Raw genomic sequence first — 26,528 nt, 5'->3', positions numbered from 1 at the left:
ACAACTTTATTTACTGTATATAGCGATCCCATGACAATTGGTCTTTGGGTGGATCATAAAGTAAGAAACCGTAATGATATAATGATTGGAACCTCCATGTTAAGAGAGAATATATAATTAAACACTATTGGGGACAAACAAAAAGGGAATGTCATTGCCTTCAAGCCGTGCTTATAGCCTTTCCAGAAATGTTTGGTTGACCACTGTAGGAAACAGAATTCTGGTAACTTGTCATGTTCCAAACCACATACAAAGGACCTGAACCCCAAGCACCAATCGCTCCGATCAACTTACCTCAAAACTTTCAAATCCCACCAAACCAATTCTGCTACAAATTACGTTAAACATACTTAGTTCTACTCTGCTCCCCTCAAGAAAAAGAAAAATCCCTTATTTCCTCTCATCTGCTGCCCAACCAATGCAGCTCATGCTTCCTGTCTCCAGCTTAAAGAGGCGGGACTCAGGCAAAGAAACCATGCATGGTACACACTGTACAAGCAGCAACCTCCTAGTCTGTGATCCAATCAGCAACCTCCTAGCCTGCCACCACCTTTCTTCCACCTTGCTCCAGCACAGATACCCACGCAGTGCTCAACGTGCCTCTGCAGGAGCAAACAGCAGTGAATCCTCCTTGTGCTCTGTATTGCAGCAGCACACTGGTCCTCCAGAGTCTTTGATCCAGCTAGCCATCTTGAGAGCAACACCCACCCACCCCCTCCCCCCGTGATTTTTATTTATTTCTTTTGCCTTAGTGAAATAGGTCTGGCACACTCTGCACTGCTATATTGGACAAACTGGTCATCCGCTATGTATAAGAGCAAATGGACACAAATCTGACACCAGAAACCACTGGGAGAACATTTCAGTTTGCTGGGACATTCTGCTGTTGATATCAAAGCCACCTTACATTGCAAAAATGTATCTGAGAGCGACTGCAGCATGAACTGCTGAACTAGAATGTATTAGAAAATTTAATTCTATTCAATTAAGACTTAATTGAGACTTTGGGTTTCTATCCCCCTACAGGTGTTAAATTAGTGCAACATTGTTCAAAAGATGGCATTATCACAGCATCTGCTGTTGTGACTGAGCGAGCTACTCTGTTCTTGCATGTACTAGGGCTCTGCATAGAAGTGCCAGACTTATAGCTACTCCTTCCATTTAAAGGTCTTGTGGCACCAGTATTTGCTCACACACACCTCTCTGTGTGCATATATATATAAAACCACACATATTCTCTCTCTTTCTCTCTCTCTCTCTCTCTCACACACACACACTTGTAAAAGCATATGCATGTTTTGTTATAAAAGCATATCCCCGCTGGTGTGCTTCCCGGACTATGAGAAATACCTATATCGGGCAGCAGCAATATAGGAAGATGCTGAAAGGCATCATCATACTGTGAGAGAGGAGGCAATGGTAAACCCCTCCTTTTTCTACCAAAGACAGCCACAGGGCTCTGCGGGGTCGCCAGGAGTCGAAACCGACTCGACGGCACACTTTACCTTTTTAACAGAGCAAAGAGGCACCTTTTACCGTGGTGGTGATTCTCTTTATTTCTCAGGGGGAGAACAACTGGCCCTATCCATCTCCAGCACAGTATCCCTCCAGTGGCTGTTGCTGGTATCTATCTTATATTTCATTTTTAGATTCTGAGCACTTGGGGGGACAGGGAGCTATGTTATTTATTTATATCTATATAGACCACTTTGGGAACCTACAGTTATGTAATAGTGAAAATAATGTGCCAATTTTAGAGACATTTCACAATTTGATGAAGTGGGCTTTAGAGTCGCAATAACATCTTTATGCTACAGATGCGTCGCTGTTTTTGCTGCAGTGGACTGACACGACATTCTAGAATTTGTATGCCCTAGATGTGCAAAAATGTACATAGTCTGCCCAGCAAGGAGTCTAACTCAACCTTAACCTAAACCCAAAACCAAATTCAGAGAAGTTTTTTTTCAGTGAACCAGAATGGAATCTCAGCCTAAAATCTCTTGGTTGCCTTGAGTCTCAACTAAACTCTTAAAAATGTGAAAATTGGTAAGTAGTTCAATAATCAGGTAGGCAGCTTCAGGACTAATGGGAAAAATGTTTTCTGCTTCTGTTTTTTAATCCTTTATTATATTATTCTGCATTTCATGAAGAATAAACAATCTCTTTTGCTTGCAATGTAACTCTGCAAAATGAATAAAATGGGCAACACCAAGACTAAGCTTGATGTAACTAAGCATAATTGAAATTAATTGGACGCAAGTTAGTCATGACTAACTGGCCTCAGCGACTTAGATGTTGTGCAAGGCAATGTGGGCTGTTCTGAACTGCCTGTGCTGCTACAGATGTCGCTTTATATGCCTCCAGTAGTGTTGCCGTGTGAAACATGTGAGCCATTGATTTCAGTGCTGCGTAGTCATCTGGATGTTGCCCAGCAACTATGAACTTGAGGAAATTATTTTATTTTTGAATATGTAAAGGTTTCTCAAACATAGTACCATACAAAACCTGGTGTGTGTGTGTTTTGTTTGTTTTTAAAAAATAACTCTTTAAACAAAAAACATTTAAAAATGTTTTTCCTCAAGCTAAATAGTTCTCATATTCATTTTATAGAGTTACATTGCAAGAAAACAAGTTTGATATTATTCTGTAAGGTGTATCTAAAACTGGTGTATCAAAACCAGTTCAAAACATTGAAAATGCTTAGCAAACCACTTTTCTAAGTCAGTGTCTAAACTGGGGAGTTAAAAAAAAATAAAAATACTGATGAACCTGAACCATATTGTTAAGGTTGAGATCCCTGCTAGCCAGAGGGCTTATAACAACATTGGTAAAAATAAAGATGGGGAGGCAGGCAGTGTTAGTGGTTTGGTGATGTGAGAAAAGCAAAGTTAGGTGTTACTGTGTTTTAGACAAAAATAGCAGCACTTTCAGTTAAATCTTTGTAGGTCTGAGCTATTGTTTCCTTGACTAACAGAGATTCACCACAACAACAATTTGAGAGAGTATAGTGTGGATGATATTTGTATTCCTATTTTTAAAACAACAACAACACACACATAAAAGAACTAAATGCTACACTTTTGATTAAGCAATGCTTACTTTTGAAGAAAGGTATTTTGAAAATCAAGTTTCGCTTTTTGAATTAAACATCTGCCTTTCATTAAAATATCTGCATCCAATCACGTTCATATATTTAGCAGTGACCCTGGTATGTTGTGAACAACAATGCTATCTCAATAATAAAATAAAAGCAGAACAGAGTGGATGTAATACACAGAATATATAGAATGATAATTGCTTTAATCTTCTAGTTCGGCATCCTTTCAAAGTTATGGCTTAATTTAAAATGCCATGTCTTCGGACTCTACATCCCCATGTTCCTAATCCATCTTGAAAGTCATTATAGCCTCAGGACTGAAGAGTGTTTAACATATTCTTCCCTTTCACTTGTAAATATTTAGTGCCCCCCAGCAACACTACGAGGTCATTCACACAATCGAAAACTGTGTTCTACCCAGGGGAGCTGTGTGTTCACATAGTTTTGCTTTTCTCAGCACATCACCAAAGCGCTAGCTACCCAACGACCTGAGTAGCTTTTCCTCCTATCCTGCTTCCACACAAGCACTTCTACCCAGGTTTTCCTCTTACCTTGCTTCCACACAACTGAAAATTGGGAGTACACACAGCTGGGTAGAACAGCGTTTTTGACTGTGTGAATGACCTCTATAAGTTCTGGGAGGGGTGGGAAAGAACTTCCCACAGGCCAACACACATAAGATGCTCTACTCACACATGCTGGTTTTCTCATTGTAATGAGGACAATTCGGGGCGGGAATACATACACACACACACACACACACACACACACACACACACACACACACACACACACACTTTAGACCAACCCACCCCCTCTGCCTCCATCTTTAAAAGTTTTCAAAAGCTACCTACATACATGATCATTTTAAGATGGCAGACCTAACAAAGCTGGTAAACAACCAATGTTAACTCCTGTCAGATGTGTTTACATGACAAACCGCAAAAGAATTTATTAGCAGGAGTTACAGTTACTTTTTTGAATGAATGAATGAATGCTTCGTGTCCACAGATGCTCATTTACCACTAATAGTAAGAGAAAAGCATCCACTGGTAACACTAACTCTTGTATTGACAGAGCAGTTCCCGCCATCACATAAGGAAGCAAAAAATAAGCACTCTTCAAAGTATATATATGACTATCATGAAAATAATACCTTCAGTCCTATTTTTCTTAACCATTGGTAGTGTTTCATGTCATGCTTGAACTAAGAAAAACAAGTACAGCCTTGAACTATATGAAACATTTTTAAAAGGACAGGATTGAATATATTATGGCTACTAGTATTAACTATACTAAAGTTTATGATACAATAGTTTAGGGACAAACTACATGTTACACACAACTGCATGTAATGGTAGTCTAGCATCTTCTTCTTTTGCTTGAAAAGCTACTTTGGAGGGAGAAACTGGGAGCAGAAAAGCAGTGTGAGGGAACAAGTACTCAACCCATTCCCCAACCACCGCTTTCCTGCCACAAATTCCATATGAAGAAGTTTCCTCCTCCCGGTAGGCTTCAAACGCATATTTTCAAAGGCAAAGATATCATAGACCTTGGAGTTCAGTTGTTAAGGTTTCCTCATTCCTTTCTTAAGCACACAGCAGCCCAAACCAGTCAGACTGACCAGAGCTCTGATATCACAACACCTAAGTCAAGATGAAATGTGACCTCAGAGGCTTGGTGTAGGGCCTGATGACTGACTCACAGGTCTACTGTGATACTAAAACCTATAAGAATGGCATGAGCAGAGGTGGAGTAAAAAGACACCCAGGAGATCCAGTGTAATTAACGGGATTGTACTCCAAGTTTCCTCTTTCACAGACGAAGCTTCTGTTCACACAAAGGATCCTTTCGTGAGGCCTGCTCTAGGGGTGTGCATGGTCTGGTGCACCCCCGGTCCGGCACGGGGGGGACTGTTGCTTTAAGCGGGGGGTGGTAGAACTTACCCCCCCCCGCCGCTCTTCCCCCTCCAGCGCTGTGTCATTTGAAAAATCTTCTTGAGGCGGCCGAGTTCCTCTGCCGCCCCTGCACCCGTCGTTGTTTGTAAAGCCTTCAAAGAGACGAGCGCTAGCGGCGCGCATGTGCCCTGCACGGTGCGCGCGCTCGTCTCTGACGCTGCCGCACGCGCCGCATACGTCACGGTACGCGCGCCGCATATGTCACGGCACGTGGGCGGCAGTGTCAGACACGAAGAGGCTCGTCTCTTTGAAGGCTTTACAAACAACGACGGGGGCAGGGGCGGCAGAGGAACTCTGCCGCCCCAAGAAGATTTTTCAAATGACACAGCGCCGTAGGGGGAAGAGCGGCCGGGGGGGGGGGGAGTACTACCACCACCCCGTTTAAAGCAACAGTCCCCCGCCCATCCGGACCGGTCCAGCGGTCTTTTGAATTGTGCCGGACCGAACCATGCACACTCCTAGCCTGCTCTCCTTCCATGAACAGTAGCTTCTTCCATTCACAGAGCAAAAACTTAGGACATAATTCATTGGGCAACATCCAGAACAAGTAAGTCCCACTGAAATTAATGAGACTTCTGTTAGTCCTCACTAACCCTACCCTAACTTACTGCATTGATTTAAAGCTCTTATTTATTGATTTGATTTGATTTATATACTGCCCTTCCAAAATGGCTCAGGGCGGTTTACAACAGGATAAAAACAGTTAATTAAAATCAGAACTATAAAAACAGAATAAAACCAACTAAACATGCAAACAGCTAAAAACCCTGGAAAACCAAGGCAACCATTTAAAACAATTTAAAAACAGTTTACAGTAGTTTTAAAAAGCCTGGAAGGCCAGGCCAAACAGATAGGCTTTAAGGGCTCTCAAAGCCCTTAGACATCACTAGCCTGGATTTTAAAAAAAATTTTAAACACATTTTTATACTGCTCCATGTGCAAGTCCCTGGGCAGTTAACAATCTAAGAACACAAAACACAATTAAAAGAGTTTAAAATACAGATATAACTCTAAAACCTAATACTTTATAAACTAAAAAGCTTGACTAAACAGATATGTTTTCAGGTCCTTCTTAAAAACATCCAGAGAAGGGGAGGCTCTAATTTTGTTAGGAAGGGAGTCCTGGGGCAACGCAAGAAAAGGCCCATTTTTGAGTCACCGCCAATCAAGCCAGTGGCAACTGCAACCAGACCTCCCCAGATAATCTTAATAGGCAGTGTTGTTCACGAAGAAGGCATCCTCTTAAATACCTCTGTTTTTGTTGCCAACTGTGTTTTTAGGATGGAAGCATAAATCAGCTTACATCCAATAGATGGGGCGTGGAGGACTATATGAGGGAGGTTCAATTATACTTGTAGCTTACTGTACAGAAGAGGCCTGTAAAAAGAAGTAAGAAGCAGCTAGTCTTCTTGAGGGGATGGGGCATAGCTCAGTGGCAGAGCATCTGCTTTGCATGCAGAAGATCCCAGGTTCAATCCCTGGCAGCATCTCCAGGTAGGTCTGGGAAAGACTCCTGCCTGAAACTTTGGAGAGCTGCTGTCAGTCAGTGTAAACAATACTGAGCTAGATGAATCAATGGTCTGCTTCAATATAAGACAGCTTCATATGTTCTTATGTAGCTCAAATGCGACGCCAAAAGGTATTTGGAGACTCCTTGCTCTTGTTCTCCCTGCAAATGCTGGTTATATCTGGAATACTCTTATGGGCCATAAAAATATCCCTTTTTCAACTATGAAATAAACCTGGTTTTTCAAAACACATACTGTTCACTTCAAATTAAAACCAAAATATGTTACCTTGTAGAGGCCAAAAAATCCAAGGTCCCGCAGTACAGTAAGGGCGCTAACACGTGGGCCCGTTGTGATCTCTCCAGCCACTTGCAGTCGAATCTTGACAATTTCTAGTGGATTAGTGAAAATCACTTGAGAGCCTCCAGCCTGGAAAATCAAGAGCAACATGTGAGCATGTACCCATGCAGTACAGCTAAAAGAGACACCAAGCACCACTCATGCACAGACTTAAATCATTTCCATGGCACTTCTGTGCATACACTGCCAGGACGAGGTTGTGCAGCACCAGTGCTTGGTAGACTGCACTGAAAGTTAAAGTGCTGGCAATTTGGATTTCTCCATTAATCATGTCCATTTTTTATTTTTTTTAAGGAAAGGAAAAAACACACCAGTAGTTTGGAATTCATAAACCAATTATAGTTAAAATGGTGAAGATAAATAAATGCTACTGCAACTCATCAACAGACAGACTACTTTGGTAAAATGAAACATTCAGCAACATCTATTTCCACTATACCGACAAGTCAAAAGTAGAGCAAGCAATAAATACTTTAAAACTGAATTATTAACTAAATAGAGGAACTCTGCCTGGCAGAATCTACAGCATTCGACTAAAGAATATAAAGTCTGGCAGATTTTCCCCCTCTCCATTTTGGCACCAGTGCAAAAAGTGCTGTGGAACATATGTATTTACAACAACTAATTTCCTCTGCTTTTAAAAAGTTACTGAACTGAAAGTTTGTATATCCTCAAATGGCATTTTACTCTGTTACTGCTAATCTGATTTGAACATCATTTCTCTATGCACAAGGCAGCTCTATTTTATTCAGTTTCCTCCCACAGCACTATAAGAACTCAATCAAGACATGAAGAGTTCTTTAACAACTCAGTTTACATTTTTTTTTAACCTTGGGTAATGATTTGGCCACTTACTTAAAGTAGCTAGTCATGAACAACTGCCAGCAGCCCTTAAAATAACAACATTTTGGCAGACTAAAGTACATCAATAATAAAGCTAATCCTATGTATGGTTAGTAGGAAAGACATGGAAGAACTGGGATTCAGTTGGTAGTCCTGGAAGGAAAACAACCTTGATCATCATTTGGATTACTCTCCCCTGAGAGAGAGAGAGAGAGAGAGAGAGAGAGAGAGAGAGAGAGAGAGAGAGAGATGATCTGGGCCATCAGCTTAAGGGTTGATGCATGTTGCAATGGGATGCTATGCTTTCCAGGACTGGACACCAAGTGAAGAGAAGAAACCATGTGGTTACAACTCAAGAGGAAGGGATGAGTGCCCTGAATTTTTGGACAGCTCATGTGGTTCAATCTCCAGTTGCATTTTTGCTAGCCCATCCCTTTACACTACAGAGATATGGGGTGGAACATTTTTCCAGAAAAATGTCCCATACTTTATTTTTCCCAATGGAAAATTTTTCATTTCTAAAATTTCATTGGTTGATATCCAGATTAGCTTTGTGCATGTGCAGAGTGAGAGTTCCAGACATCCTCTGCACTGTCGCTTGAGCAGGGGAATGGATATCTCTCACCAATCTTCTCTTCTCTCTCAAGCCTACTCTGTGTCACCAAAATTTGTCCATGAGAGTCACACACGTCCCTGGAAAACCCAAAACTCTGCTACACTAGTAGTTTTCAAATTCTCATAGCGAGTCAACATCAAAAAAGGTGGCAATTGTTCAAAATACCCCCAAAAGTAATTAAGGGAAAACATAATGTGATGGACTGGGCATAGCCAGGTATAAACACTCTTGGTTAGAGCCCATAGAAGAAGCAAATCGAAAGGACAAGAGAAGAAATAGGATTTTAAACTCTAGTCAAATCCTTGCATGACAACATCCAAGTGCCTCTGACTGCCTGGTGGTTTTGACTGGTTTATCTGTATTAATTTTTCCAAGGCTATTTTATTTTATTTATTTATTTAGCAAATTTATTGACCGCCTTCCTTCTTTGGACTCGAGGCGGTTTACATAAATTAAAACAAAACAACAACAACAACAGCGAAGAAGGAGGAGGAGGAGGAGAAAAAGACCCACCCCCCACCCCCCCCCACAAAATTTAAAGCCTGGCAAAACAGATATGTTTTCAGAAGCGTCTTAAGGACAGAAGGGAGGCTACTGCAGGCTACTGCTATTTTTGCCAACAACAGTAGACAATTTTAAATTTAAAATGCTGGCATGAAATGAATGCTTAAAAATATGCTGCATCTTTTATGTACCATCCCCATAGCACATGGCGCTGCAAACATTTCTTCAAAACACATGGAGAAAATCTGACGCAGATGGATTATGTTAACAAGGCAAGGATGACGGTTCCAATCTTAAAACTCTTTGAAATCAACGGTACTACTCGGGGTTATTAAAGGCCAAGTGATTAGTTTCTGATCTCCAGCCAAAAATTTAACTCCAAGTCCACTCTGGGTCTTCTTCCAGCATTTTCCACGATTGATATGCAATTAGCCATTTCCTTCTATTTATTTTAATGAGCTGCAACTGTGGGTATCATCCTTATTCTGAAATAATTAAGGAAAGAACTATCTTCCTCATAATAGTCTCCCTAAAGTTTCAAACTCTGAAAAGATCATTAGGCGCTTTAAATAGTTATTATTTTAAAAATAAAGGTAAAATCATCCTACTACCACCAAGCTTCTTTTCAAATGGCAGATTTTGCAAATCACAAAGTTTAAATAATGAAATAAATATAAGAAGCAGTTGAAACACGCCAGACCAATACAAATTTGAGTGACAACTGTGTATACAGTCATCTTTTCACAACCATGGCTTTTGTGCACTACGTGATTCTTTATTAAAATGCAGCAAAAAAGGCAGATTTTTAATACAGGGCACAGAATTCAACATCCAGAAATTCTCTGTTTTCATTTCTTTCATTATTTAAAGCAAGCATTTAGCTCTTATCTCTTCAAAGATGCTTTGAAAGCATCTGATGGGTGCCTGATAAAATCTCAGAAAACAAGTCGCTGAACAAGATGTCATGAAGCAGGACTGAAGATCACAACAGACTCAGGGTTCTCAGACTTGGGTCCCCAGATGTTGTTGGACAACAACTCCAGTTCTAGCCTTTGAACATTGCAGTTACGGATGATGGGAAATGTAGTCCAAAATCATCTGAGGAACCAAGTTTGAGAACCTGTGCAATAGAGCAAATGGTCTGTTCAGTTTAGTATGCTGTTTCCTGTGTGGGCAGCCAGATGCTTTCAGGAAGCCAACAGGGAATGAAAGCAACAGCCCATGCCCCTTGATATTCCCCAGCAACTGGAACTGAGATATACTGCCTCTGATTATAGAGGTTCTATTTAGCTATTATGGCTTATAGCCATCGTTAGACTTGTCTTCTATGCATTTGTCTAGACCCTTTTCTCTAGTCACCTAAATTAGGGCCCATAGGGCTGGTGGCAGCTGTTGGGGGTCCAGGGCTTTTAGGAGAGTCCATTGCTGACCCCTGAGACCATGTCTGTGCCCCTAAGTCTTCATGTCGTGGTGGTGGAAGGCCTCTCTCAGGGCCCAGCCAGGTAGAAGGGGGTTCATAGAGGCAGTTTGCTAGGGGCCCCTAAAACCTGGAATTTGCTTCAGTGGCCCTCAGCAGATCTTGTGGCTTCAGTATAAAGCAAATTTGCCCTCCATATACCTAACAAAAGCAGCATCTCAAATATATGCAAACATGATGAATTTGTGGGATTTATGCAAATTTCTAAGACTGCCCCATCATGAAGTGTAACCAATGTCTCATATAGGTGATTCAGAGGTGCTCTTACCCCTGGATTTCGGGGCCAAAGTCCAGGGCCTCTACACACCCTGGAGGTCCCCAAATCCTCTTTGTCCTGGGTAATGTGGTGCCACGCCATGGGCTCACACTGTGCCAGGTGGCCGAGTGCAATTATGACCTGCGCCAGGTGCTTTAGAGACAAAGGAGGAAGTGCTAAGTTGCAATTTAGGGACACATAGGGACACCTCAATGGCATAGTTTGTACGGTGTAGTTTGTGATGATGTCATCCACTCCAATCCAAGATGGTGGTTGCATGAACATCTGAGGCGCAAGTTGGCTAATTTGAGGACTGTCTAACCCAGGGGTGGGGAACCTTGACACTCCAGCTGTTGTTGAACTACAACTCCCATCATCCCCAGCCACAATAGCTGGGGATGGTGGGAGTTGTAGTTCAAAAACAGCTGGAGTGCCAAGGTTCCCCACCCCTGGCCTCTAACCCATTTGAACCAAATTGGGTACAGTTGCAGTGAGTGACAAACAGGGACACCTCAATAGCATAGTTTGTGATGATGTCATCCACACCGATTCAAGATGGTAGACATGTAAAGTCTGGAGGTGCAAGTGGGCTAACTTGTGAACCGCTTAGCCAATTTGAACCAAAATTGCTGCAGCTGTAGGGACACCTCAATGGTGCAGACTGTGATGATGTCATCCACCCCAGTTCAAGATGGTGGATGTGTGAACTTCTGAGTCCCAAGTGCACTAACCTGAGGATTGTCTAACCGATTTGAACCAAATTTGGTACAGTTGTAGTGAATAACACACAGGGACATCTCATTGGTGTAGTTTGTAATGATGTCACCCACCCCGATCCAAGATGGCAGACACATGAACATTTGAGGTGCAAGAGATCTAACTTGTGGACCTCGATTTGAAACCAAATTTAGTCCAGATCCAGTTGTAGATACAGTGAGAAGAAAGTAGGCTGATTAGTTCTTACTAGAACAACTTGTATATTCTTACATTCTTGTAAGTTCAGTTGCTGTCTGTGCCTTCAAAAACTCATGTTAAAAATACTGTGTCTGTCACAGTGTATGTGTGTAGCGGAATGATGGGTGGGCCTCTGGTGGTGTGGGGTTCCAAAGGCCTTTAGATCCAGGCTCCAAAATTGCCTAGGTTCACCTCTGTGATTGAGAGGACAGTTGGCATGCTATCAGCAATGTTGACTCGTTTCATGCACACATGACAGAACACCACAATAATCCTACCTACAGGTAAATCCTTCCTGTATTCTACCAAAGAAAACCACAGGGCTCTGTGGGCGCCAGGAGTCGACACCGACTCGACGGCACACTTTACCTTTACAGTGATGTATGGGATGGCATTGTCTGTTATCAAAAGTGGCATGCATTACTATTGGTGGAAAGTAAGCAGCATTGGATATAACAACTACTGGTATCACTGGTGGTTTGAAGTCCTGAAAGGTTTTTGGTAATGAGTTCATTTGACACTGGAAAAAAGTATTGGTTTAAATCTAAGAAAAAGTCCATGCGCCAGGAAGATGTGCCTGTGTTGTAGAGAGGTTCCAGAATACCACAGCAAGGAGGGTGGGCAGGGAGCGGTTTCTTTCAACTCCTTCTTCTTCTGGAATTGGTCTATACCAGGGATTCTCAACATTGGGTCCCCAGATGTTATTGGACTTCAACTCCCATAATCCCCAGCCCCAGTGGACTTTGTTTGGGGATTATGGGAGTCCAATAACATCTGGGGACTCAAGGTTGAGAACCCCTGATCTATACCACCCGAAAATATGTCCCTGAAGACTGCACAAAGGCTGTTCTGCCAAAAATATGCCCCTTGGGACTACACAATCCTAAGGGTGTCATTTCATGTGGTGCAGGAAATTTCTGGAGGAAACAGGTTGGAAAAAATCACTCCCACAACACACACATATATCCTCCACGCCTCCAGAAGGCTCTTCATAACACAGGCAAGTGTTCCCAACATGTGAACACTTCCTTAGTCAAGATGGCAGCCATTGTGTTCAGAAAAGTTATCATTTCCCTTAATCATCATTAGGAAGGCATATATAGGCCAGTGAAGAAAAATATGCCTCCTGTGGTTTGGCTTCCCAATTATGGTATTCTGGGTCTTGACTGTGGTATAGGGGCTAGAGTGGTGGCTTTGGACACAAGAAACCCAGATCCAAATCTCTGCTCAAGTATGAATCTTCCTAAGTGTTCCAGCTGCTTGGGCAATTTCAAGCTTTGTTGGATCTACTTGAGTTTTCCTGACCTAGAACCCAAGGGCTACCAATCAGAGCCAAATGCAGTATAATGGTGTTTGTGTGTGTGTGTGTGTGTGTGTGTGTGTGCGTGTAGAGAGAGAGAGAAATTGTGACTCAGGAGACTGAACCTATTACTTTCTGCACGCCAGAAGCCATATATTTGGCTAACCTGCATCTATTATATACAACTAGGGATGTGCTGAAACACGATTTGGCTGTCTGAATCGTAGGCACCTCCCTTTAAAATAGAGGACTTAAATAGCCCCTTTAAAGCGGAGGAAAGGAGGCCGGTACCTGCTCCTCCTCGGCTCGCTGCCATTGTGGCACTCCCTCCAGCTATGCCCGCGCACCGGCAGGGCATCTCCCAGCTGCCCCTTGTGTGGTACCGGCATGCACATGACCTCTGCACATGTGTGCCGGCCATTTGTGTAGCCAGCAACCATGCACAGAGGCTATGTGCATGCCAGCACCTCACAAGGGCAGCTGGGGGGAGTTCCGGGATGGCGGCAATGGCGACAAGCAAAGGAGGAGCAAGTACAGACGTGTTATCCTCCGCTTTAAAGGGGCTGGGTAAGCCCTTGATTGCCCATGATGCAGACAGCCGAATCACGTTTCAGCACATCCCTATATAAAACTACAACTGATGGCTACAAATCAGGGAGCTAACACAACCTAATTTGGGGCCGTGTTGTTGTTGCTACTGTTTAACATTCAGAAGCCAGAAACTCTTGCTGATCTACTGTAAATCAGTGATCCTAATCTACCATCAACTGCCACTTGCCTAGGGCAAGCAAGCCAGGATATCTCAGCCTAACCTACCTTACAGGTTGTTAAGGCTTAAGGTTCCATTTAGAGCTGCTTGGAGGAACAATGAAATAAAATGTAATAAAGAAACTGGAGGTTTATATCAGGTAGCCTTTCATGAATCTAAAACCCACAAGCTCCACATAATGCTACTGAAAAAACTTGATCAAGGTCCCACAATTTATGTCATACTGCAATGATTCAGTGCAACACTTTATCAAAAAGGACAAAAGCTCTTTTTCAAGTTAAAATCTCAGTCTGTGTTTTTAACTACAACAAAAAAATAAAAATAAACGGTACTTCTTATTTAAGGCAAGATCAGGCTGAAAGCTAAACTGTTTCAGGACTCAAGGACCACACAACACCACAGCAATGAGATTCCTTGTCCATTCTGCACTGCAAGTCAATATATTTTTAATGGAAAATTGTTCCTGCACTTCTTCAGCAACAACTCTGTCTTAAAAAAAAAAAAAAACACTACCAAACCACAATATCACAAGACACCTCTCGATGGCAGTATAACCTTGTACACACGTGTCTATCATTCCCTTTCATACTTTCTCTGTACTCCCTTGGGTAGGAAAGGAGAAATGTAAAAGAATCACATATTTCTCCTTTGTCTGAAAGAAGAGCCTGAAGTCATTTAGGAGAAAAGAATTATTAGCTCAGTGCTGCTGACCATCTTAATAAAACTCAGGGTGAGAAACAACTTGCTTGTTTGCCTAGGTCTGTGACTCAAAATAATCTGAAAGAGCATAACCGGGCTTTCAAATCATTACATATTATTAAAATGATGCAAGGTTGTGTCTTAATGGAACTGGGTCTCTTCCCGCCCCTCCCCTCCACCTCAGCAGACTTTCTCTCTCTCTCTCTCTCTCTCTCTCTCTGACTATGAACAGAATTTAATAAAAAGTTCTACAAAGTTATTAGAAACTCACTGAAGTGCAGGTGGTGAATAATACGATCTACTGAACAGAAGCAATTCTTGTATGTTTTTGTAAATTATAGATGGCCAGAATTCTGAGAAGAGCCAGTCTGAGAGTAAAGCAGCTAGAAATTCTATTCTGGCCATACCTGCACATTTTCAAAAAACAAGGACTAAGAAGACTGCTGCTGGATCACACCAAGGACGTATCCAGTCCAGCATCCTATTTCCCAGCTAATGTGTCTAAGATCCCCAAAAGAAGAGCAGGAAGGTCATCAACTTCCCACATTGTGCCCCAGCAATGCATATTCAGAGCTATACTGACTCTGCAAGATCAATTTCCCTACCATGACTAACACCCATCGTCAGACCTGTCCTCCATGATTGTGTCTCATTCCCACTAACAGGCATCTAAGCCAAGTAAGTGGTCATCACTATACCATGCGACAGTGAAATTTCTTAAGTTAATAATGCACTGTGTGAAGCACTACTTTCTTTATCTGTCCTAAAACTACTGCACATCAATTTAAATGGGTGGCCATGAGCTCTAGTATTACGAGACCCTCCCTCCCCCCAAATTATATAAAAGCATTAAAATATTGGCCATTGATAGAAACAGTTCCAAACCAATAAATTTTGTCTATTAACCAAGCTACATCAGTGTTATTTGTTATTAGACATGTTGGGTCCTCAGAATAAAAGAGCAGTAATGTACCATTGGATGAATGTTTTAAAATGATGCAAGCTTTTTAAACAAGTACCTCCTTCTTGTCCTGTTACAGGTTATCTTTACTTTCCACTATTCCTGACTGCTGCATCGCCACAGAATCCTGCAGCTAAGGGGGTCAAGCATATGTGCCTCGTATACTTGAGATGAGTAGTGTTCCCCACAATATATCTATCTGCTTGCCTTGCTTCTCCCTGCTTTGCTTCAACACAGAACCTTCACAAACAGCAAACCAGCATGACCGCATTCATTGCATTCTCCTGATCTGAAATTTAACTGTATAATTCTTTTAATACTGAAGGAAAGCTCTCTCGTTTAAAAAATAAAATTAAAAATGACCTGAATTGCCAAGCACAATAGGAACACACAACTAAAAAACCTTTCGATAAGAGACACTTCTATTCCAAATATGCCAAGGAAAACTATTTCCTCCCCAAGTTGTTTAAACAAACAAATCATACCTAATGCAGAGAATCAGAATAACTATGTTCAGTTGCGTTGCTAAACGCTACAAAATATTAATATTTCTACTAAAAATGGCATCGATTCAGCTTTCTGAGAAAAATAAAATGCAGAATTTTAAGATTTCCTCATTCTAATTTTCTAATGGCATGTCTAAGTCAGAAAAATATGGTTTATTTACAAGCTCTGACCAGTTCTGTGCTATAAAAACAGAAGACTTGATATTTTTCACTTTATTAGCTATAGAAGTTCTTCAGAAGCCTAGCCAAGAAATCAAAGTGGAGCCTATTTGACTGATGTTATAAAAGCAATTAAGTCACAGGTTTGTCAAATATGTTAACATTTGGCTCTGCCTCTAGTACGTGTCTATTTTGACTGCAAGTAGTAGAAGTAGTAACATTTAATGATTTACAGACCTTCCATGTCTTAAAGTCTGGTAGCTGAATTAGAACTATGACACTATCCCCCTGCACTTTTTATTTACTTTTATATTTACACACACACAGAGAGACACACACAGTAATATAAAGTAATAATATTTATGGCATTTTTAAATGGAATCATCTCTTTTTAAGAAGTTATTTCTTGATATATTCCCTAACTTTCCCCCCTCAGAGTTCAGTTTAGTTCCTTGGTCAACTAAAAAGGTATTAACTACCTACAGCAACAAACATGACCCAAAATATAATATAAAAAAACAACACAAATCCTAAAAAGCTACTAATATCCAAAATAAAACAGATCAGAGATTTGAAACTGGCAAGCTTCCATAATATCCACACTAGGTTTCTGGGGCTGAACAGTGAATCTGGCCATCCAACATTTAATAAAATGTATTATAGCCAGAAAGAAAGGACTTAATCTTATCAGGTATCATCAGCTCCCCTGACCCGAGATAACAACTCTCCAAGCAATTTCTTTGGCAAATTATAAATAGGCCAGCACAGGAGATGGCAATAAACATCTTTCGTTTCAGCCCTACCACACATGCACAGGTGTTGTGGTACAGTCTTATATCAATCACCCTTCTAGACACTGAGTGAGCATTGCATGAAGCTGAAAAGCCATGAATGCCTTATGGGGAAAATGGCACTTTCAACTTAGAGAATTAATTCTCAGCCTCATGAAATGTTTTAACAGGATAAATTCAGATCGTGAGCCCTTTTGGGACAAGGAGCCACCTTCTCACTCCTTTTTGCTATGCTTTGAGAACTTTTTTGTGTTGAAAAGCAGTATTTTAAATAAGAATATTTTTTAATACACAGCATCGAAAATAGGGACCTAGTATATCTAATATCTTGACCAATATCATTTGGGACTGGACCACTTCTTATTTCTGAAAGCAGGAAATGGCACAAAGTTAGGAACAAAAAATAAACAAAACAAAACAAAACAGCCCACAATCTAAAGCTAGGTTTACTAACAAAATTGCTAACTGAGCCTATTCCTGGAGATTTCCCCCCAATATTTTTCACAATATCATCTCCAGGATTGTGTTTCAGTCTTTCCTGGAGTTTGATTCAGATTGCTGGGGATTTCAGGCCAATCCTGGAGGGTTGGCAACCTTATCTACCAACCAAAAGGAAATCCGTGGACTACATGAGAGAAAAAGATATAAAAAGAAGGCCATAGAGGCAAGAATTAAGACTGAAAACAAATCAGCAACATGTATGAATACTTTGTTCTTGGAATACCTTGCCTCAAATTCTCATTTCTCAACAATACACAATAGTATAAATGAAACCTGAATTTTAAATAACTAAACAAATACTATGGGATAGGGAACTTTGAAATATTCTAGTTTGCAAAATAGTACCTCCCCACCCCCTGCCAAACCTTTTGTTATATAAAAACTGGTTTAACTGTGGGGGAAGCATTTTTTAAATTTAGCTCAAAGATAAAATCAACCCCTGCCCTGCAAGAGATGCCAGGGGGTATCCCTCTCATCCTTCCATAATAGGCTTCAGCTGATATCAATGCTGTGTCCCATTCCAATTTCAGAAAGACGAAGTACTCAGGGAAAACAAAATTTGAGGGTGTTCAAATTACACATCAAACAGATCCCGTTCTCTAAACCAATATTACATACTGAGTATCAGCGTATTCCTATCTACTCCATCACAGAGCATAACTGAAGACTTCTTCCCTAAAAAAGTTCAAACCTATTTTTTCCACCAGACATAGCTCCTTACCCATTCCTCCCCCCGCCACACCACCACCACAAATGCTTTTTTTCCTGGCATGAAGAACCGATTTTTATTTTCTCTATAATGGAGACTTTTGCCAAATAATGTAATTTATCATATCAAGGTTTTTGCTCTCGGCAAAAACTTTCAGTTTTCTTTGGTTAAGAGTAGCATAGGCATTCACAGATTCCTGCAAGTTAAAAAGCACAAGGATTGTGGAAGAAAGTTACAAAACTTCAGATTTTATGCTGATCTGAAATTATCTCAGAAGTATCATTTCATATCCATTTGGATCAACATGATTAGCACAAAAACAAGCAAAAGTATATTCCTTGGAATATCACTGCATTTTCCTGTGTGACAAGCACTGCTTTGGTGAAAGTTACTCAACCTCAATTCTTGCGAAACCAAACCAAATCTTTTGGATTATGTGGCAAGGACTCATTATGTGGCAAGGTCATCACCACCCATGACAATCTTGGGGTGCATACTTTTCGCTAGCAAATGTACTAATTCTATGGTTCAAATACTGTGTAACATTTTGCACAGAAGAGGACAAGAGATGTTTAGTGCTACAAAATGTAAAGTGGATAACAGCTTGTATGGAGAATATTAGAAAGGAATATATCATTAATTAAACTGATGTATAAAGCCTTTTGCTCTTCAGTGCTTCTTCCAGAATATTATGCCACTGGTTTTTAAGAGAATTTTCTGTTTCAACAGTATAGCAATATTATTCAAACTGCTTATTTTTAGCCCTTCTGCTTTATTGGCTCCTGTATTAACAAAAACGTAAGTGACAAGCTATTTGTGTTCATTTAGTACCATTTGCTGTTATTATTTGCATCCTTTCTGCACATCTGTAAGCTGAATACAAGTTGCTTGGCATTAAATATTGCCTTTTTCTTTACAAGTTATTACTTAACCAAGCAGAATCTTCTTTTCATGGTTTCTAGCAAGGATGCCTTTAAAAAAACACCACTATTGTAAAAGGGAATTCTTTCCATTGCAGGTATGTCCTAATGAAATTATTTGTTTGCTTGTTATAAACAAGGGTAAGAGGAAATCTGCATGAAGGGGATGGGGACAATGTTCCCGTGCTAAGCACAGTAAGGGTACACTGTAAGTCTGTAGACAGGACTGTTGTGTCGCATGACTGCTAAACAGTTAATCCTTACTAAAGTGACACTTTCTAAAATAGTGGCTCAGTTATCCCTATCCAGCATAGCATCCCTCCACCAACTATTGCTGGTCTCTCCGTTGTTTTTGGACTGCAAGCCCTCTTGGGACAGTGAACCATCTTCTCATTCTTTTTGCTATATCAACTATTTTAAGAACCTTTTGCTGAAAATCAGTATATCAATATTCTAAACAAATAACAACAACAACTACTGCTACTACTACTACATGTACCCGATTTCTGCCTGTGCTAAAAGTGCATTGAAATAACAACATCTTCACATGACATCTAAAGGCAGACAGGGAGGGAGCCAAGCAGATATTCCAGGGCAAAGAACTCCAAAGCTTGTGCCACAACTTAGAAGATCCTGCTTTTCTTTACTTGTCAGTTGGGGACAAGCAACCTGGAGTGTCTGTGTGTGTGTGTTTTCTTTTTGATTTTTTTTGCTTTATATAAACTGCCTTGAGAACCTTTTTTTGTTGAAAAGTCGTATATAAATATTCTAAATAATAATAAATGACAAGGAAGCATATGTTCCCCTCCTACTTTCCTGCAGCATAAGAAGGGAAAAAGAGAGGCAACAGCAATAGCTCCAGCAATGCAAAGTCTCTAGGCAAAAGTAGTTTCCGCCGTGTCCACACAGGGGAAAGTGTCTCAACACTCATTTCCTCTAAAGACACACACCTGCAGCAGAATGAGGTGGTAGCAGGGGCTATACCTGTTCAAACTGCAGGATATAATTTTAAAATGCTCCCCCTTCTACAAAAACTAGCTAAAAAAAATTAATATAGGAGGCAGAAGGAGCACTGGGCTGGCTCTCTGTCTATTGTGCTCCTTTTCTACTTGCAGGGTGGTTTTGCGGTTGTTGTTTTATGTAAGGGGACATTCAAAAGCAGTCAAAAGTATGCCATGTATCCTTCCACCAAACCCCTGCACCCCATGCATTCTGCAGCTAGTATCTGTCTCCTGCCAACAACAAAGGAGTGGGCAGGAGACTGGAGATTTAGGTAAGGAGCTAATCCACTATTCCAGAGGTAGTGATCTGAATACCATTGTGCCTGAAGATGAATTGTAGTCCATCAACATCTGTGGGCCCAAGTTAAAGTTATGGATTACAAAACTGAAATCGTAATATTGTTCCTAGCAAGCAGGGTGGCCTTGAAAACAAGATTCTCTTGTCAGATTCTACTCTACTTTGAAAACAAAACCAATTGCATTCATATCAAGCTGTCTCATTTGCAAGTGCCATATATGTCTGCAGAATTGTTCTAATGTAAGAATGATGGGCTTGCCCAGCATGTTGTACTTATCACATGGGAACACCTCTGCATGAGAACTTTATCCTCCACTGCTGCCATCACATGCGGCACCAGTACACATGCTCTATTTTTGTTGTCACTGTAGGGACACTAAGGGTTATTTTAAGTTGACTGATGGACTTTTTATTTTTCTGTTGTACTGCCTAATTATTTGTTGTATTTTTTTGCTTGGATGCTTTGTGATTTTGGCTAGTTTTTAACTGTGTTTTGTTATTGTTCTGAGCTGCCTAGAATCAGTGATCAGAATGGATGATTTTGAAGTTGACCTCACTATACTTACTATTTCACTGCTGTGCAGTGAAGATCACCCAGCATCAATGGGCACTAACTAATGAAAACTCCCTTTTCAAGCCTTCCCCATGTTTTTAAGAGGCCCTTTTTTAAAAATGGGAGAACCAACACATATCAACATATCTACAAAGTCTGGGTTCTAAGCTTTGTGAAAAGCCCAGAATGCAGGGCAACAATAAGTGCCTTAAAGCAGCTTCCACTAGGGATGTAAATATTGTTTTTAAAGTATCAATTTAAATAATTAAAATTCTATAATTTAACTGCTTAAATATTAGCAGTGGAACAGGGAAAAGGAGTCAAGTAGTGAACTGACAGGCAGCCCAGGAGAAAAGGTGGAAGAAAAGGGAGGCTTCTAGGAGAGTGGCCAGGTCAATCTATGTCCTATGCCCAATACAGCTCCAGCATAAGGATGTCAAAAGGAGAAATCAGAAGGGAAGTACATGGGCAGCTTGGCTTCCAGGAGTGGGGCAAGTTGGAGGACAAGGGGTGAAAGAGACTCCCTCCCCAAACTGAGACCATTACTAAAGGTTTATTGAAATATAGTACCAATAATACTAACATTAATGGTTAACTGTAATATTTTATACTCTTAACTACCATATCAAGTGCTCCCCTAATGCCCAAATAGTGAACATTAACAAACTGGTCATACTAAAGGACACACTAAAGGCCTGTTAAGCTGCAATACCCCTTTTACACCACAGATCCTAACCACATTTATGTGAAATCCCCACCAATTTCCAACAGGACTTGCTTCCAAGTAACTGCAGTTAGGATGGCATAAAGTGACTCCCAATGCCTCTAGTTTACTGGCAGCTATTAACTCTTGTAAAATGCTTTCAACAAACTGCTTGGTGCAAGAGGTGCAATCCCATTAGCAATGTCATCCAGCCACTGTCTACCTGCAACAACAATAGCAGAGTGTATTCACTTGGTAACCCAGGTAATTTCAACACCAAATCTATTCTGTACAACATAGAGTTGCAAAAGTAAATGCCGAAAACACTGAGAAGCTAAGCTCATCTTGTCGACAGGTCACCTTCTGTGACCACACTATCTTTAGGCAGACTAAAGAGTCGGGTGCATTGTAATTATGTTGGAAGCTCTAAGGGTATAAACTGGAGATCAAGCTACTGGAGCACTAACAGTGCAAAGAACATGCCATCAAGCACTTTGTAACTTAACATACAATAAGTCTAAACAATGTAGAGTTTTTAAAAAATGACCTTATACTTGAATTCCTTATAGATGAGAAACATTTCAGTACTCAGATTCAACAGACCAATTTACACATCAATCTTCCTTAATCTACTTCCTACATCAAAATAACCTTCCAAGATATCCCCCCCTTCATTAAAGGCCAATTTAGCACTTGCAGAGTTACTGGTGTCGTTTTTGTTTTGTTTTTAATGAGAAGATAGAATTGGCTCTTAGTTGAATTAAGGACCATGGGGTTATGAAACAAAAACCTCTATTTTCCCCAGTGAAGAAAACAGTTTACAAAACTGAAAGCGGCTTATTCAGCGAAACAAGCAGCTTTGTGGCTGCAAGTGCAAAAGTCAATCATGTGTACTAATTCTCAGTAATCATCCTGCAAGGTGAGCTCCCAAGTGACTCAAGAGTCAATGAATGTCAAATATAGCACAAATGGCAAAGTGCAAGAGACATCAATCCTATCAAAGTCCTTTGAATTCCAGAAAGACAATACCCGTGGCCCTCATTATCCGCGGACTCCATATCTGCGGTTTCTCATATCCACGATTGGGTCTTAGAGACCCAGTTTTATTATCCAGCGGTATAAAAAATAGGCGAAATTCACCTATCTGCAGTTTTGAGTGCACGGAAATGACCCAGAAATGACTTCAGATGCCATTTTCCAGCAGAAAACCATTTTGTGGCTCTTTTTCTCACACACACACACACACACACACACACACACACACACACACACACACACATATATGAGACAAATATTCTACCATTTTCGGGGTTTGGGGGGCATTGCTGGAGACCTAGAGAATAAGGTACTGGCCTTTTCTTCTCTTATTTCGGTCCCTCTTGCTTTTTGGCCCTTTTTTGTTTTGTTTTAGAACCTTACTCCACCGCCTGAATTCCCATTGACTCAAGGTTTCATTATTAATGTTTTCCTTATTCACTCCTATAGGTGAAAACATGAATAATGAGAGCCACCTTGGGTCACTTGAAACACACATTACTTTTCTAGATTGCATTGTTGCTGTTGCTTAAAAGAAATATTAAAGCTGGGATCCATTTGCAAAAGGGGAGGGGGGTGTTCCTCATATGTTATTACAGAGAAAGCTAAGGGCAAAACAAAATCTCCATTAAATGAAACTATCCACCTTCTGATATAAAAGAGTAAATTAAAACTGAAAGCTGCTATCCTTGCACACAAAAAGATGAGAGGGCAATTCCTTCTTATCTGCAAAGTTTATGTTTCAAGAAATGTCTTCACAATTAGCAGATACACTTTCTCTCATCTTAGATACTTCCATAGAGTAAGAAGTCACTACCAAGGGCTTTGCATTTAATATTGCTGCTCCCTTGTTTCTCTAGAGGATGAGGCACTTGTTAAGTATGAGCAAAAGCCAAACCTATGGGTGGAACAACATTTTACATACAGGTCTATGATTCTTTGGGTTTTTTCTTTTTATGCAATCAGTCATGGAGGTTATGATTTGAAATGGAAGACAGACATGGGAAGTACTGTAGAGTGGCTTCTTGTTCCTTTCCTCTTGTGCCATTCTGCCTCTGCCACTGAAATTACACCCCTCCACGGCTGCTTTTGCTGCCACTGGGAAAAGAGAGAGGTATTTGTGTCTTTCCCCCCAGCAGGGTAACAGCAGCTGGGAGAGCCACATTTTTCAGTGGAAAAATTGCACCAGAGCAAAGACTTAAGAAGTTCCTCCCTCCTTTCCAACTGCAGTCTCTGTGACTGTACTGTGTTAATAAGGATTTTTAAAATGCCTCAAAAAGAATTGCAGAACTACATGTCATGTGTCATTCCAGAGCACAACTTTCAAAACTAAGCATCCATTGACCCAGATCAAGTCATCATAACAATTTCCATATTGAATATGTTAAATCTGTGTTTAGTGCGCACACACACACACACACAGAATGTGCACCATCAGCCAATATGGAAACACTGCCATTCAGTCTATGCTGAAAACTTCAAAACATAACAAAACAAGACCACCCATGGAGAGACAACACAAGTCTCATCTTATCTACCTGGCACTTCTCTATGCCCTTTAGTTAAACACTTTTGTTCAAAGCAAGCCCTGGGCTCTTTGCCACCAAAAATCCACTGCCAAGGAATTATGCAGAATCACATAATTAATTTCAGAGTCTGAATGCCAATCCAGATATCCAGCTTACACTGCACTTTTCAAAATATGACTCAGAAATTGTCCCCTTTTGGGACATAATTGATTCACACCAAGCTACTGAAAAGCACAGCTACAGTATTACTAAAAATGCTGCTTTGCAGAGCATTTAATATTTAGAAATAATTGGGAAAAATAAATCTGATGTACAGATACCTCATAGTTAAACTGACAAAACATGCATTGGATTCATTTTTCTGCAGTTGAGCTTTTGGCTGTTTAGGAAGCTCTCTCAACAACAAGCACTTCATTCCATTTTAATTTCTGTTTCTGTGTTTCTTTTATACATAGAAAGGACCATATTCTCTCTTTAAAAAAAAATCCTCCCTGAATGCTCCTTTAGTTACAGACTTGCCAGGTGAACCTACCTGGCAGTCTGTGACAGGTCACTGATCAAACAGGGCAGGCAAACGTCCTCCTCCCAGGAGAATTACAGAACGCTATAACTTCTTAGCCTGTACGACACTGAACAAATATAGTCCGATACTCATATTCCACAGTGTGATTTTTGGAGGCACAACTACACAAAACTTTCCTGATTATGGTACTGTCCGCTGTGATTGAGTTTGCACTGCCACGTTCCTTTTGGCCAAGATATAAATTGCTTCAAAGTGTGACCTCACCCCTCTCTTATGACAGCAGAAATTTACCAGTCAGCTTGGAACTGCACCAGTTCTGCCCTGCCCCACTGATCAAAGCTAGTTTAAATGAACGGTACTCTCTGTCTTTAAAATGGCACTCATCTTTGAACAAGAGTTCATTTCATGTAAAAAGGATTTATAATTGCTTGAACCAAATCAATACACCCCAATATAGCACTTGTTATAATTATACGAACTGCTGTTGCAAAACTAAACAGAAATATTGTCATTTAGAGAATGAAACAAGGTTGCTCATTAAGATAGGCTTCCATGCAAACAAAACAGGCTTAATATAGAGGATTTTGTATACAGCCTACATTTTGAAATGAATGATGCACCCCAGTTAACTCACAAAGCAGAACAACTGTATTATGGCAACAAGAAAAGAGAGATTATTAGGCAGTATATAAATTCAATAAATAAATAAAATAAATAATAAATAAAATGGGAGTCATTTTTGCCATGTGCACAGCCAGTATTAGAGCATAAATGAAAAATATTAGAAGGTGAAATATAACAATGGTGGGATGGGGAGGATAACAACAGGGCAGAATTGGTGCCATAATGAAATTGTGCGTATATTACCAACTTTGACAAGTTCATGCAAACATCCTATGTAACTAAGGCTACAAGCTTCAATCTGCGGGTCTTTACAGTGCCAAGCTAAAATGCAACAGGACAAAAATAAAATTCCAAGCCACTGTTTCTAAAGCACAAAAATCTTGACTCTTCTGCCACTGAAATCAATTGCCTGTTTAAGAAAGAAACCAAAGAAATCACTAGCTCCACAACAATGCAGCCGAGTCCTTAGTTATGAATATAACCACAAATATTAAGAGTTGAAATTCTTCTTGGAGAGCAAAAAATAGTGGAGAAACTTACACAGCTACCAGCAAGAATTTCTGCTGCAAGAGGAACAGAACCGTCTTTGGTCATGAACTTGTCTCTCACAAAATCGTTTACCTAAAGGGTAAAATAATAATAATAAATAAATAAAAACAACAGCAACAATAAAAATAAATACTCAGTCAACTGAAGACAGACAGAAATCATGTCCCACTAATTATTTTTGTGGGGAAAATATAGATATTCATAAATATGAATTTTATGTCTTATCAATATATTTATAAAACTTAGGGAAGAAAGTTTTACCTAGCTTTAAAACAAATTTACAGCATTATGGAGTTATTTAGATAGTGGGTGTATGTATTCATGTATGAAGAAAATCAAACAATTAAATTATGCTGACAAATTTGTGAATACCTTCAAAAAGTATTCAAGTGCCTAAAAGCCTGATCTTGGAAATAAGCAACAATCATTTCAACTAAATTTACTTCCAAGTAAGTGTGAAGCTGATTTCAGCTTAAAGTTACAAGTACTATCATTATTTGCTATTTACAAGTATATTCATTATTATTATCATTATTAATATAGTACCAGCTGCTTTTCAATTTTAAGTACTACACAAAATAGTGTACATGAAAACACATCAATGAGCCTCTTTTTCTGTAAGGTTTCCACTGCATGCTATGGTTATTTATATGGGATGGGTTCTCACGACCCCACACAACACATTCACAAGTCATGCATGCTCCCAGTTTCCAGAAACCAAGAAATGTTGTGGAAATGTTGAGTTGGAACCACATCAACCCAACATGTAACCAGGATCAGCAACCTGGGACTTGATCTATGGCTGCTGATTCTAGTTAAATGTTG

General features: G+C 40.2%; 1 protein-coding gene across 2 annotated transcripts in view; it reads right to left on the bottom strand.

The window, feature by feature from the left end:
* The window catches only part of SLC25A13 (solute carrier family 25 member 13), a 187,097-nt gene that overhangs the window by 19,559 nt on the left and 141,010 nt on the right, over positions 1 to 26,528 (bottom strand). For both annotated transcript variants that reach the window (XM_053262710.1, XM_053262709.1), the window contains 2 exons: positions 25,695 to 25,775; positions 6,852 to 6,992 (listed from right to left, as the gene is read on the bottom strand). In XM_053262710.1, the coding sequence (XP_053118685.1) occupies positions 6,852 to 6,992; positions 25,695 to 25,775 (222 nt within the window). The remainder of the gene's footprint in view (positions 1 to 6,851; positions 6,993 to 25,694; positions 25,776 to 26,528) is intronic.

This window comes from Hemicordylus capensis, chromosome 6, assembly GCF_027244095.1.
Source record: "Hemicordylus capensis ecotype Gifberg chromosome 6, rHemCap1.1.pri, whole genome shotgun sequence".
NCBI classification, from domain to species: domain Eukaryota; kingdom Metazoa; phylum Chordata; class Lepidosauria; order Squamata; family Cordylidae; genus Hemicordylus; species Hemicordylus capensis.
Note: the sequence above shows the minus strand (reverse complement) of the source record. Positions and strands in the feature narration are given on the sequence as shown.